This window comes from Sceloporus occidentalis, unplaced genomic scaffold, assembly GCF_023333645.1.
Source record: "Sceloporus occidentalis isolate IW3139 unplaced genomic scaffold, rSceOcc1.0.p SCAF_75, whole genome shotgun sequence".
NCBI lineage: Eukaryota > Metazoa > Chordata > Lepidosauria > Squamata > Phrynosomatidae > Sceloporus > Sceloporus occidentalis.
The window spans coordinates 2,643,121-2,657,907 of record NW_028317055.1 but is presented as its reverse complement, the minus strand read 5'-3'; the positions used below and the strand labels follow the sequence as shown (position 1 = coordinate 2,657,907).

The 14,787-nt window shown below is 37.2% G+C and overlaps 1 protein-coding gene across 9 annotated transcripts in view; it reads right to left on the bottom strand.

Moving 5' to 3' along the window:
• Positions 1-14,787, bottom strand: part of LOC149285889 (teneurin-2-like) — a 771,075-nt gene that overhangs the window by 44,274 nt on the left and 712,014 nt on the right. For all 9 annotated transcript variants that reach the window (XM_089494756.1, XM_089494755.1, XM_089494760.1 and 6 more), the window contains one exon: positions 4,943-5,153. In XM_089494756.1, the coding sequence (XP_089350882.1) occupies positions 4,943-5,153 (211 nt within the window). The remainder of the gene's footprint in view (positions 1-4,942; positions 5,154-14,787) is intronic.

Here is a 14,787-nt window from a genome sequence, read left to right as displayed (position 1 = left end):
AATACAATAAAATAACAGTATAGTATTACAGAATGCTCAGATAACAAACAAATAGGTAACTGAAATACAGTTTTTATTACATATAGAAAAGTGGATATTTATAATGTTAACCCTTTATTGCTGGTTATAATTTGTACATTATCTCATCATCCTATTCCTATTTTTTTTATTTCACACGGTAAAAACCTTGTGAAAATAATACCATCTAATCAAGTCATGTGAAACCTCTAAAGCAATTGTATTCTCGTAAAAAGTGTTTGACACACAGGATTAAAGCTTAAATATGAGAGCGATATCTTATATGCTTTAACCCCTTAAGGACCAGGCTGTGTTTTACCTATTGTACCATTGGGACCGAGGCTGTTTTAATACTTTTGCGGTGTTCGTGTTTAGATGTAATTTTCTCTTCACTCATTTAGTGAACCCACACAAATTATATGTTGTTTTTTTCAGGACAAGAAGGGCTTTCTTCAGATACCATTGTTTTCATCATATTATCTAATTTCCCATAAAAAAAATAATAAAATATGATGAAAAATGTAAAAAAACCCCACATTTTCTGACTTTTACCCCAAAAATCTTTTACTCATCCAAAAAAGCTAATGAAAAAACCTACTAAATATATTCTACTATTTGTCCTGAGTTTAGAAATACCCAATGTTTTTATGTTTTTTTGCTTTTTTCTGCACGTTATGGAGCATTAAGTACAGGTAGCGTTTTGCTATTTCAAAACCATTTTTTCCAAATCTGGTAATTCTTCCCCCCATGTGCCATTTCGGGTATCTTTGAAGCCGGCCAATGCAATTTACCCCATCAAATCATATATTTTTGAAAACTAGACACCCCAAGGTATTTCAAATGCTAGTATTTTAACCCTTTCCATGCATAAGATTCTACCACCAGCCTTTGCCACACTTTGTGTTAGTATTTTTTTGGTATTTTTTTTTACACAAATTGTACTTTGGGTATACATTTATAGCTCCAGGTATACGTCACTATCAAACAACACCCTAATATGTGTTCAATAACATCTCTCGAGTACAGTGATACCACCCATGCATGGGTTTGACTGCTGTTTGGGGTTAAAAGGCCACATTTGGGAAGTGCGCTTTTTTTCCCCTATTTTGGTCAGTCTGTGCCTATGCCCTATCTTTGAGCCTGGCCACTACAATTTACCTCATAAAACCATATATTTTTGAAAACTAGACACCCCAAGGTACTTAAAATGGTAGTATTTAACCCTTTCCATGCATCAGATTCTACCACCAGCCTTTGCCACACTTTGTGTTAGTATTTTTTTGGTATTTTTTTTCACACAAATTGTACTTTGGGTATAAATTTATAGCTCCAGGTATACGTCACTATCAAACAACACCCTAATATGTGTTCAGGAACATCTCCCGAGTTCATTCATACCCCACATGTATGGGTTTGTCTGGTGTTTGAGGTTAAAATGCCACATTTTGGAAGTGCGCTTTTTTTTTCCCCCATTTCGGTCAGTCTGTGCCTATGCCCTATCTTTGAGCCCGGCCACTCCAATTTACCCCATCAAACCATTCATTTTTTTAAATTAGACACCCCTTGGGTATTTGAAATGCTTTTATTTAAATTTTTCCACGTCAGGATTTTTGGGAAGATACAGCGCTAATTTTAGCACTTGCTCATAATAATAAACTTTATTTTTTTATTTTATTTATTTTACTCTTTTTGGACTTTTTTTTTACATTTTGCTGGAACTGGATAGTTCCTCTAAAGCATAATAATTTTTAAATGTTACCATGTTTTTTTTAAGCTTTTTCTTTTTTTCTTTTTTTTTTTTTTTCTTTTTTTTTAAATATTTTACTAATCACATAGTGATTAGAAAGCTGGCCTCCATTGACTTGTATGGTTGAATGCAGTACCTGTATTCAACCAGCAAGTGGAGCCAGAGTTCTCTAGAAGGTCAGGAGACTGTCTAGCGAACTTTTTCAACTTTATTATTTTTTTCCCGGACCGCCGCCATCTTGCGGATGGTGAAGACTGCGTGCAGCTGCGGCTGTGACCGCTCTCCGGAGCGGTCACAGTCCATCAAGAGGTAAGTGTTTGGTGTCGCTGGATGCCTCCTGATCGAGGCATTCCAGCGACACCATTGAAGTTTAGGAGGTGATCGTTGATCGCCTCCTAAACGCTTTTAAAACGGGCGTCCGCCGCCATACAATGTATGGCGGCTGTTGACGCCCCGGGGAGGGGCCAGACATGGCCCATCATGCCGATCTCGGTGTTGCTGAATGCCTCGACATCGAGGCATTACAGCAACACCGTTTAAGCTTAGAAAGTGATCATTGATCACTTTCTAAGCTTGTTTAAGTCTGATGACGTGTCAGGCACGTCATAGGTCGTTAAGTGACCGTTTTGCATGACGTGCCTGACCCGGCAATGGACGTTAAGGGGTTAAGAGAACATATCCTTGTGTATTGCATGAGACAAACAAAATAAAAAACACATCCCGTCAAGCAGACACTTGTGCTACATAAATACATAAAATGATCAGAGGGAAAATAGCTTATTAATATTATCTGTAGTTCAAACAATATGTTTTTATATATTTAATTCTAAATGAGGTTTCACCATCTTTCTTGATCTGTGAAACAAAGCCAGACTTCATCCAGGTTTGTTTTTTAAAGGTTTGTGGGGAGATATTTCTAATTTTACCTGTTTAAATTGAAATTCTCAGCCACTTTACATGTAAACAATGGTTCTGCGATATGTTCCTTTGGGGTTCCTATATGTGCTAGCTTCATTGACTTTTAATCAAATATCCAGTTAAAAGATCATTTTAATAAGGATTAAAAAACATAAATAACAAAAGAAAAAGGGTATTATCTGTTCACGAGGCAGGTTGGTATTGTTTCTCGCGAAGATAGAAAATTGGCAGCTTTGCAGCATTTTAGCTGGATTTAATAGCTTCAAGGCAATTTGGGATATGCAGGGGTTCTCGACACCGTAAATTTCTGGACAGGCTCCCAGCTTTAAAAAGAAGTGATCAAAATGACCTGCGTTCTCCACAAAGATAATGGGATCCCTGTCAGAGGCCTGGAAATCAATCCCATGCGTTTAGCCTCTCACTCTCTTATGTCATCACTTCTCCATCAATCAATACTAAAGCTGAAATAATAGTGTAATCTCAGCACATCTGTCTTAATTGTATGCACAGATACACCTTTCATTTCTTCATTGTGTCTACCCACTAGCAATAATCAAGTTGTGGTTTACTTTAAGCAAATGCTGCATGAAAATGTTCTATAACCTTCCTACGGCAAGCCTCAAAACCGTACTTTATTCTATTTTTCCACGCCATGTTCTAGGAATGCCATGCAGTTTCCTTTGCAGAAATGAAAACTATCAATTTGTATTTCTTTCTTTAGCAAGTTAAGTCGAAGTTGATAGTGGAGGAAAGTGTGCTGGCAAGCTATTACCAGCTTTAACAGGTCTTAATGGTCTCTAGGGGCTCGGCTGATCTCAATTGACCTTGCACTGCAGATCAATGGTTCAAAAAAGCCCTGCAGGATGTCTCATAGCAGGAATAAACACACTCCCATCCAAACCATTTGTCTTAGTAATATAAAGACCCTCAACACATCTTGTACTGAGTCTGCTTAGTACTTGTGCTAAACTGTATTATAATAACACAGAGATGATAAGAGTCATAGTGTCTGGATAGCAATACATTAAGTACAATGACAAATCGAAGACAAAGGTTCTGTATTTTTAGGGTACTCTTGTCCAGCTGGTAGCCCATACTTAATTGATCAGTTCAATAGTACTTGATTGCACATTACATAGTTGAGAAAACAAAATCTGTACATAAATAAATCCTAATAATCCAATTACTAGTAATTGTACATTTGTATAGTGACTAGTGACTCAATCAATTTAAGAAAGTACTAAGACGGTAATGATCATCTGCTTAGCTTGATTCTAAGAATTTTTCAGGGCACACAACACGGGAACATATTTATATGACAAGCCTAAAGAACTTGCCAGGACTCGCTTGGCATTGCAGTTATACCAATCTGGAAATAGAAAACTTGTATTCTTTGTAAACATTTTTAAAACTTATAGTACCTATTATACCATTGGAATAAAACTATGATTAATCACATGACAAGTTCATTAGAAAATTTGTAATAAACATGTTAGGGTGTTTCTGTAGGAATTTCATTTTAAGTTCTATATAACCTGACATGCTACGGGTCTATTTAATTACGCCTTTAGGTCAAATTGTATATAACGTTTGCCTCTCTATCACACTAAACAGATGCTGCAGCCCTGCATATATACATTAGAATCCTATTTTCAAAGACGTAAACACATTATGACTTGGGCCGAATTAGAAAAAAGGATTATGGTGAACCGATGCCAACATTAATTCAAATTACATTTATGTAAATTTTAAAAAAATATTATAGAATTCAAACTATAATGGAAGGATCACTCAAATTAGATTAATGATTTCCAAACATTGAGAAAAAGCCATAAACTTGATAATTATCTCTGCTGGTATTTGTTGAAATATGTTTCAGGTAAGTCTAAGGGTTCAAATCTACAGTATGACAGGAACCCAGACAATACAGAAAGCAATGAATGCTTTTGAGGTTTAAAAAAAAAAAAAGATTTCCTATTGGCTGCAGAGGATGCTATGAGGTCACCTCGGCCAATAGGAAGCCAGAGCAACAGCTGAACAAAAAAAAAATAATAATTTTGTTAACTTGGTAGAAATAATGTTTCCCCTTTAATTAAAAGTTGTAAAAATTAAGCAAAATGTAAGAAAAATTTATGTACAAAACTAAGGATTTGGACAGAAGGGATGGGAGTGGGGCCGAAGAATAACACAGCTGTTATAAGACTCTTCTTTTAACTACATCTGATCCTCTAAGTCTTTATTAATCTTTCTATTTTGTACCTGCTGTTGAAAGGATTTTCTCCGGGAATTATGTGCGTGCTGTCTTTTCCCACCAAAAGTTTGATTCTGTCATAAAAAGATTTTACTGCTGGTGAGTTTTGTTGGCTTTGCTGGATGATATCAAGAGGATCACGTGATCCACGGCAAAGTAAACTTGACTGGCAAGTCGACTGTAGACAGCAATCCGGGTCCAAGCAATCCACAAGACCATCTGTTTGAAAACAAGCATAACAACAGATGAACTTGTATTTCTAACATTTTTACATAAATGATTATGAGGTTTTGATGTATTAACATAAATCGCTTAATAAGCCATGTAAGCTAAATTAGTAGAGAGGGCACATTCCATAAATATCACCAGACTGATAAAACCCATGGGGTACTGAGTTTCAAACAATATAACAAATATCTTGTCACTGGTTTGAGTATATGAAAATAATTGAAATTTATTTTTATTTTTTTTAAAAAGGGAAAGTTGGATACAAATTGAAAAGAAAGTTCTTTATTTTTATGCATTAGAATAAACAACATTTTTCCTGCAAGTATGATAAAATATAACTTAAGACATTGTCTCATAGATTTATGCATTATATACAGCTCACTGATCTGGCTTAAAAGGTAAACATACCAAATCCTAACTTAAAAAGTGAAAAGAGACACTTTGCATTTTATTCACTACAGAAAGACTTAATAAAAGAGATATATTTCGGCTCCTTGACTTCACTATAGATTATGATGGCCAACCCTCAATAAGCTTCCACTGCACAACTTACTTGTGGTTGCTTCAGGTGTACTAGTATTTTTATTACAGACAGCACCTTTTATTGAACACTCCTAATTCACCAAAATGGAAAAGATAAATTTTCTTTAAATTACATGATTTCTTACACACACACATACATATATCTATATACATATATAAAAATGATGGGCTAACCTGCTATTATTTTGCGACCACATCACAAGTCTTAACACCATTCTTTGGAGATGAATACTTTTTGAAGGCATACTGAACTTTAAATTGGCACACCAATCTCTCTGTGGCCTGTCAGTCATGAGAATCACATCTTAGTGCCAGCGAGCCCCTTTGGATATAGTCTGACATTGCAATCTCCACTAAATTACCCTGTCACTGCCAATCTTACAGTTATCTTGCAAACAATCAAGCAGGCAATCAAACTCTTCACAATTGCCAGTTCAGGACCTGTGAGGTTAGAATGTCTCCATTCAATACCATAAAAATAAGAATAATATCATTTGTCTGACGTGGGATGAGAAACTTATATATTTATTTTTCATTTTTTACCTTTAGAAAGGATGACACTCTATAGTGTCTAACTATACCCTGCGAGAATATTGAACCATTTTGACCCATTATTTGCTATATAGCGAAAACAACCAATAATAAACGATCTGCCGAGCAGAGCTGGGATGGACATTTGACAGCACCCTACAGGCAAAGTAGAATTCCTCCACTCCTCATGAACTGGAACATTTGTCTACCCCAGCTGCTGAGCATGGTACATTTACTGAGAAGTCTAAAATGTGGAAGCTTGACCGTGATAATTACACATACTATATACAGTAAATACATACACTATCTGGACAAAAGTATAAGCACCTGACCATTTCAATCTACTAATATGTAGTTGGTCCATCTTTTTCAGTCATAACAGCTTCTAGTCTTCTGGGAAGGCTTTCCACAAGATTTTTTCTGTGGGATTTTTTGCCCATTCATCCAGTAGAGCATTTGTGAAGTCGGGCACTGATGTCCCTCAGAAATGCTCCAATGTCTTGTGGAGTTCCCAGAAGAGTGGAAGCTGTCATAGCTGCAAAGGGGGGATCCACTACATATTAATGTCTATCTATTTAGGATGTGGTGTCATAAAAGTCCCTGTAGGTGTAATGGTCAGTTGTCTCAATACTTTTGTCCATATAGTATATCTAAAGTATGCATTTTCATCATCTATTTCATCAGTCTATGTTTACCTAAAAAAAAAGGTATATTGTTGAACTCAGGAAAAATCTCATGAGAGCATTGTTAAGTTTACACTAGTTGGCAACAGCAGGTGTTTCTGCTGCAAGATGAGTTCACAGGCGGAAAATATTAATATGATCCAATTCCACTTTCCCGTCATTGGAGTCATCCTGTGGTGGAAATGCTTGCCGTTGTGTGAACGATAGTTATGAGAGTATTTTTTTTTGTGATTCACTGGGTTGGATGCTGATATTTGACAAATGCGTAGAGGTACAAGAGCTATTTTTCGTTATGTACTAGTGGATCAGAAATATGATATTTTGATGTCTTTTCACTCCAGTAAATACATCTGTAGACCAGCACACAATTATACAAATGGCTATAAATTATATTGTACATTCAAAAATGTGCACAATTTGTATAGTTACTATTTTATACAGTCTCACGGTGCCATACATTTAAAAATATTTTGTAATATTATTTATGCGATGCAGTGGTGTGTTACCTTAGGGGCTACCCTAAGCCCGACCCAGACAGCTCTGTGCCTTAAAGCCAACACCTTTTAATACAGGTTAAGAAGGCTATGTTGAGCCTTAGCATATACTGTAAAATCTCCAAAGTTACATAGGACATACTATCTTGGGCCTGGCTATAATATGTTGCACCTCTCCAAAGTCCCTAAATAATATGAGGTGCTAGTACAGGAATTTCCACAATGAGGCAAAAAAAAAAAAAGGAAAACATTAATTAAAAATATTATGGCTTTCACTCTAATTTGCATTGATAACTTTTGCAGAAATATTTTCGTTATGTGTCATTTAAATCCACCACCTCTTGACACGTGTAACATCCGTATCTTGGAAAGAATAAATTGATTAAGTTTAGATTTAAGCACATCTGCATTTCAAATGCCAACATCTTGATCTATTCTACATAAAGGCTCTGAGGAATAACCGTGAAGTCGAGCGCTTCAAGTAGCTTAACTGGCCCTTAGCCATAGCCTATATTTCAGGAAAACTAAACAACATTTCATGGAGGGTATAGGTGCCAGAATTGATAATGTATGTGCTATGATCAATATGACTAGGTACAAAAGTTAGAAAAGAGTAGTATAATTTTAGGAGTTAAGAGTTATGAGTTTTTATCCTGCTTTAAGAAAGACCATACTGAGTTCTGTATGTAGAAGCCAGGAATTGCATGTTTGTAACCATGCTTCCGTGCCATAATTCAGGATAATTTCTTGGAAAGAAGAAAAATTATTGTTAGAAAGAAAACATTGACCTGACCCTATCTATTTTCTGCCATTTTGTATAGAGCTTGCAAATAGAAAAAAACAGTAAAGGACAATGATGTCTTTGAAGGGCAGGAAGATAATGCATGATGCGTCATTGAAGGGATGTGTACAACACTACATTTTACCCAATATTGTTATGATATTACTGTACGGCTCCACCATATCAAATTGGAAATGATATATATATATTATTTTCTTAATTATGAGAATAGTACTTAGTGTTAATGACAGAGCCCTAAGATTATTTTTTGGGAAATGAATGATCAGGCGAAATTTGTTTGTTAAGCCCTAGTGATCTTGCACATAATGGTGGACCTTTTATTTATACACCTAATGGGTTAACATTAGGCTTTGCATTTTTGATTTTGTTATTCTTCTTCCTATTTTGAGACTAGTGCCCTATAATTTTAGTAAGGCATGTACAAATGTGTAAAATATTCTCATCAAGTGCCACTCATCTTTTTAAAACAGATGAAATAATTCATGACACTCGCTGGCCAATGAAAAACAACTGCATGCAGAATCTTCAGATAATTATAACCTTAACTGGATTCCACGAAGATTCTGGTCGGTTGCACAATTAAACCAAAATACCAAATCAAGAGAAATTCAGCAAGGGGTAATTTACAAATGTGCAGAACAATCTTCCTATTTCCATACGGATGGAAGAAATAAATAGATTTGACTGAGATGAGAATTGTGCTTGGTAAATGTGAATAATACACATTGTGAGGAAATTCACGCATCACTAAAAACATCTGTTTCTTCAGGCAAATTAATCACTCTCCTTACTCTGAGGGATCAATTTAGAAAAATAGTTGAATTTTGGGTTAAAATCAGTCCCATACCATGTGGCTGGGTGTGTCTATACATTGTTGTAATGCTTGTTGGTGGTCCTGCAATGCAAAATCTTGATCTCGTTCTAAGCCCTAAGATGATGCCTTAAGTAAATCTGATTGAAATGAAAAAAACTCACTGAATTTTGTCCAAAGTCAAAACTCATGAAACAAAGTTTGTCGCCTGAAAACAAACGCAGCAAAAACAAAATTAAAAAAGTGTCCTCGCAAGTCTATTATACAGGATTATATACGATATAATTTAACACGCCATAAATTGTAGATATAGATTTGGAATCCATAAGTCTGTATTGCTAACGTTTTCCCATTTCATTAAATCGGGTATCTCAACTGGTAAATCAGCCTCTCCACCGCCTAAGCACGTCTTTTATCTGCTACATGCATAAGACAAACCCCGTTCATACCCTTTCAACCATGTTGAAGCTATAACCATGTGCTGTCAGATTAATGTGTAAACTAACTGCTTTCATCGCTGTTTACCGAATCACTATTATTATTCCTAAAATCTTGTTGGGTTGCACTTCCCTGAGGACAGATTTAAGAATCACTGCTCCAGATTAACGCCAGCAGTAGAAATTGTGTGCTTAAGCAGCCATTGCTAAACTCAAGGGAACAATATTGAATATTCAAGGGTGAATAATCTGTAAACTATCTATAACAATAGGGGAATGAATCTCTTTTTATCAGCTTGTCAATTTGCTATGCAGTGTTAACTGCAATCAATTTTACACAAGCCCAAGTAGCTAAAAATCTTGCAAATTTTTCTTAACCCCTTTGCACCTCTGCATACAACAAAGTGCATTTCATATGCTGCTTCATTTAAAGGTGTCGTCGAAGACAAAGTCTGTTTTTTTTTTTTGCATAAACAGGCTTTAAAAAAGACCCTAGCTTTAAATGTTTTTTTTCTAATCACATTCATCATTTAACATAGCCTTAAGATACAGTGTAAACTTCTGTTTAACATATGTGCCAAAATGAATGAGATTCTGTTTTTTTTCCACTGCTGCATTTCTGAAATCAAGTTATTCCAGTGGGCAAATTCAAATTAATATACCATTAGGATCTAGGCAGCATAATGTATTAGGTCTCTTCATCCCTGCGCTTTTAGACTTCATTCACAATCTGGAGACTCCAATGGTTATGAATGATCCTAGAATGTTTTCTGTGGGTCATATAACTAAGTTGCTTTGTTTAACACTAAATTGGTAAACACTATCTTGTTTTGTCTTAAATAATCCATGTATGACTGTAGTTACATATTTCTCACCATTCCTGTTTCCTAATTTTGTATTTAGTGTATTTTTTACTTCACTATAAATTGACAGCTTATCCTCTGCCTTACAGTGTTGATGTGATATTGACACTATATCCACTTATTAATTTTGCATCTTCTACAATTACCCAGTGATTCCACACCCATAAACAATATCTTTAACATGTTTTTGTTATTACTTGTATAGGTAAGCGGTTCACATCATACTTTGATTTAGTGGGAGTTTCCATTGTGTTGTTTTCCATAAAATCCCTTGACTGGCTAGTATCATGCACCATGGTCACGCCTGGCTTTGATATAGGTTTGTACAGTATGTTTGTAAAATCCACTGATGATACAGCAGAATGAGCTGATAGAAACGCGTGTTGGGAAGATTATTTAGCTTTCTAGCATAAAAATATTGAACAGTTTAGGACAGGCAGGGCTTGGTTGTTTGGTCTCTCCTTTTCCCAAGATTGGGTCCTCAAGGCAGTTTTTCAAGGATAGGTGTTTGGATACTCCTGTGATCACTACTTCCTATAGACTGCTAGTTACAAGGGTAGTGGATACATTTTTCCTTTGGTTTCATTAGTATATTTTAGTGGAATATCCATTAAAAGTTTAGTTTTATGATATGACTCCCCCTTTTGTATAGTATGAACATGTATATACCCATGCTTTTAAGGAAAGTCCACCATCCGCAAAGACTGGGAAAGAACTTTGGAGAACCAAGCTTGTCCTTCCCTCTTCCTAGTTTGCTTGTTAGATTGGTAATTGGCAGCCATGCAGTTTTAGCTATCAGCTTTACCGGGTAAAATCAACAAAAAACAATTATAAGTTTTAGCAGCTCCTGTGTCACTCCAGAGTCAATATGTATTAATACAGTTTTGAGTAACACACCTTTTTTTTCAAAAAAAACTGGAGCTTTGGATCCATAAGCATTACCAGGCTGATGGTATATCCCATATTGATAAGGTTAACCACTGTGACAGCCACAAGGGTTTGGATAAAATGATTTGCTGTAATAAAATGATTGTGTTATAACACATCATTTTATTTAAAGACTAGCAACGCCAAGTTATATTTAATTCTTATAGATTTTGCTACAGCCATTGTGAAGCTTACAGCATAGACAGAGTGTAAATGTTGGTTTACGCTTTTCTTTTGTAATATAAGATTAACGGTTTCCTTGAATTTCTATTATTTTCAGGAAACACAAGGAAGCAATTAAGTTTCAGGTGCCGCTGTGGAAATTGAGTAAAATGACAGGTGCGAATCAAGGAAAGAAAAAAAAATAATGGAAAAATGGAATCCATACTGATGCGTTCTTCTGTGCTATAGCGTGTTGTAAAGCGATTACAGGCATGCAAAAAATTAAATGCTTTAATATAAACTATGTCAATGCCAAATTTTCAAACACATACTGTATATATATATATGTGTTTGAAAATGTATATATATATATATATATATATATATATATATATATATAATATTAATGTAGACACATGATATTCAACATATTTCATTTGTGGCAGCATTAAGAATGATGTAAACATAACCATGCCTAGACTGGCCATCTAGCACAAAGGGCAAATGGCCGACTGGATTTGCCCAGCGGCATGCTACATGAGCATAAAATCATAGTGTACAGCCATGGCGCCTGGCCTTAAATTGCTCAAAGAAGCTAGTTAGTGAAGGTTTGATATATATATTATATATATATATGTATATATATATATATATATATATATATATATATGTTTGTAGATGTATTTATCTCTTCTTGTAGTTAATGGGGGCAGAGATAAACCATAAGGAATATGAATCCCAACGGCTGACGCCTACATGTCCCATTTACCAGTTTAGTTGAGTCCTTGTTGATATTAGTGAAGAAACCCAACTCTGGGATAAGTAAACGCAGCCTTGTCTGTTTTTATGTGATCACTTATGACCATGGGTCATCAGTCCATCACTGCGTTATACTATTGGTTCTGGAGGTGGCATTAGGAAACTGTCTGCTGTTTCTGAATACGCCATGGTCTTTTGTGTAACTACTGACACACTCGATCACCTTTGCAGTTTTTAATTCTACAGTTGCTGACAAAGCCAATGGAGGCAGGGCTGGTTCTTCCATTTAGAGAAATATGGCAGTTGCTTAGAGCACTTAGCCTATATCGACAAGCAAGTCCATGTAGTAGATGGCGACACATCTATGGAAACAAAGTCCCCCCAGAAAGTAGAACTCCTTGGTTCTGCCCACAATGCAGGCAATTCATTAATTTTAAGATACTCTAACACTTACAGCTATGTGAAATGAGAGGTGTGTAACCAGGGGCATAACTAGAAGCCTCAGGGCCCCGGTGCGAGAATCTGTTAAGGGCCCCCCCAACCCAATCTACCCTCCTCTCACACCATCTACCCACCCCTTCTCAGGCTATCTACCCTATCCCTACCCCCTTCTATCTACATTTTTTTTTTGTTTTTATTTCCTTTTATTCGCCAACCTGACCCCCCCCAGTTATGCACATCTGCCCCAGGCTTGCCACTCTGCCCCCTGATATGCCTTTTAACCCCCTATATGCCTCTCTGCCTCCAGAAATGCCTTATACCCCTGTACGCCACTCTGGTTAAAAGGCATATAATGGGACAGAGTGGCATATAAGGGGGTATAAGGCATTTCTGGAGGCAGAGTGGCATATAGGGGGTTAAAAGGCATTTATAGAGACAGAGTGGTATATAGGGGTTAAAAGGCATTTCTGGAGACAGAGTGGCATAAAGGGGGTTAAAAGGCATATCATGGGGCACTCTGCCTCCAGAAAAGCCTTATGCCCCCCTATATGCCACTCTGCCTCCCCGATATGCTTTATACCCTCCTATATGCCACTCTGCCCCATGATATGCCTTTTAATCCCCTATATGCCACTCTGCCTCCAGATATGCCTTTTGACCCCCTATATGTCACTCTGCATCCAGAAATGCCTTATACCCCTATATGCCACTCTGGCATATAGGGGGGTTAAAAGGCATATCATGGGACAGAGTGGCATATAGGGGGGTATAAGGCATTTCTGGAGGCAGAGTGGCATATAGGGAGACACACTTACATACACACACACATGCCGATTTTTTTGTTTTTAACAAATACAAAAAAATATTATACAGTTTGTACAAAAAATACATTAGTTTACGGAGCTTTCACCCCTCACGCTGCTCCCATCACTATGCAGCCATCAGATTGCTGGGAATGTAATCTAAACGGCCGATGCGTGCTGATGCCGCCGGCCGGAGCTACTTTAACACTTTTTTTTAATGTAATATGGCAAGCTGGATCGGCTTGCCATATAAAGTAAAAAAAAAAAAGTATTAAAGCAGAACCGGTCGGCGGCATCAGCACGCATCGGCCGTTTAGATTACATTCCCAGCAATCTGACGGCCGCATAGTGATGGGAGCAGCGTGAGGGGTGAAAGGTCCGTGCGAGGGGGCGGAGCTTTCACCCTTCACGCTGCTCCCATCACTAGGCGGCCATCGCACACGGCCGCTGGGTGCTGATACCGCCGGCCAGCGCTGCTTTAATACATTTTTAAAATTTAATATGGCAAGCCGGACCAGCTTGCAATATTAAATTAAAAAAACAAGTATTATAGCAGCGCCGGCCGGCCGCATCAGCACCCAACGGCCGCTTAGATTAGACTTCGGGCAGCCTGGGGGGCAATTGTCCCCCTGCCCTGCTCGCCCCTGGTGCCGGAGGCGACTTCCAATCCTGCTCCGCCGGCCGAATCTGCGGGCCCACCGGGAAATTTCCCGGTGGGCCAGTCCGGCCCTGCTTGGGCCCCCTTGAGTGGCAGAACTCCAGGGCCCGGTCGCAGTCGCGACCCCGGTAGTTCCGCCACTGTGTGTAACGTATTGCTCACCCCATTGGAATTCAAAGAATTAAAAGTGAAACTGTATACCAAAAAGTAATCCAACAATCAATAAAGTTTGCATCACCAGTGTTAGCTAATGTATGTTCACGTTGATGTTTGCATTTGGTGTCTGCAAAATTCTATTTTGTATCGAAAAAAATTACAAGATTTCCCATTCAATCCAAGATAAGCCAATTTATTTACCTTCTTACTAGGAATGTTGACAGAAGGTACAGTAGTGGCTTCTCATAGCACATGTGACAAATTGTAATGAACAAGAATAGAAGCCTTTAGCTACAGGACTCTGCCTTCATATAACTCAAAGCTCAGCAAGAACATACATCATCCTTCAGCAGAAAATGATCCTTGATAGATAGCTTGTTATTTTCACCCAAGAAAACAAGATGACTTATTTTTAGGCTATTATTTGCCGCTAATGTTAAATATGTCATCATAGTGATGGAAACACACTACTACCACTACTGGAAATATTTATCAACATCTCATCTTTATCTTAGTAACTAGTAGCCAAAACAGGTCTACGTGTACTACACTAAT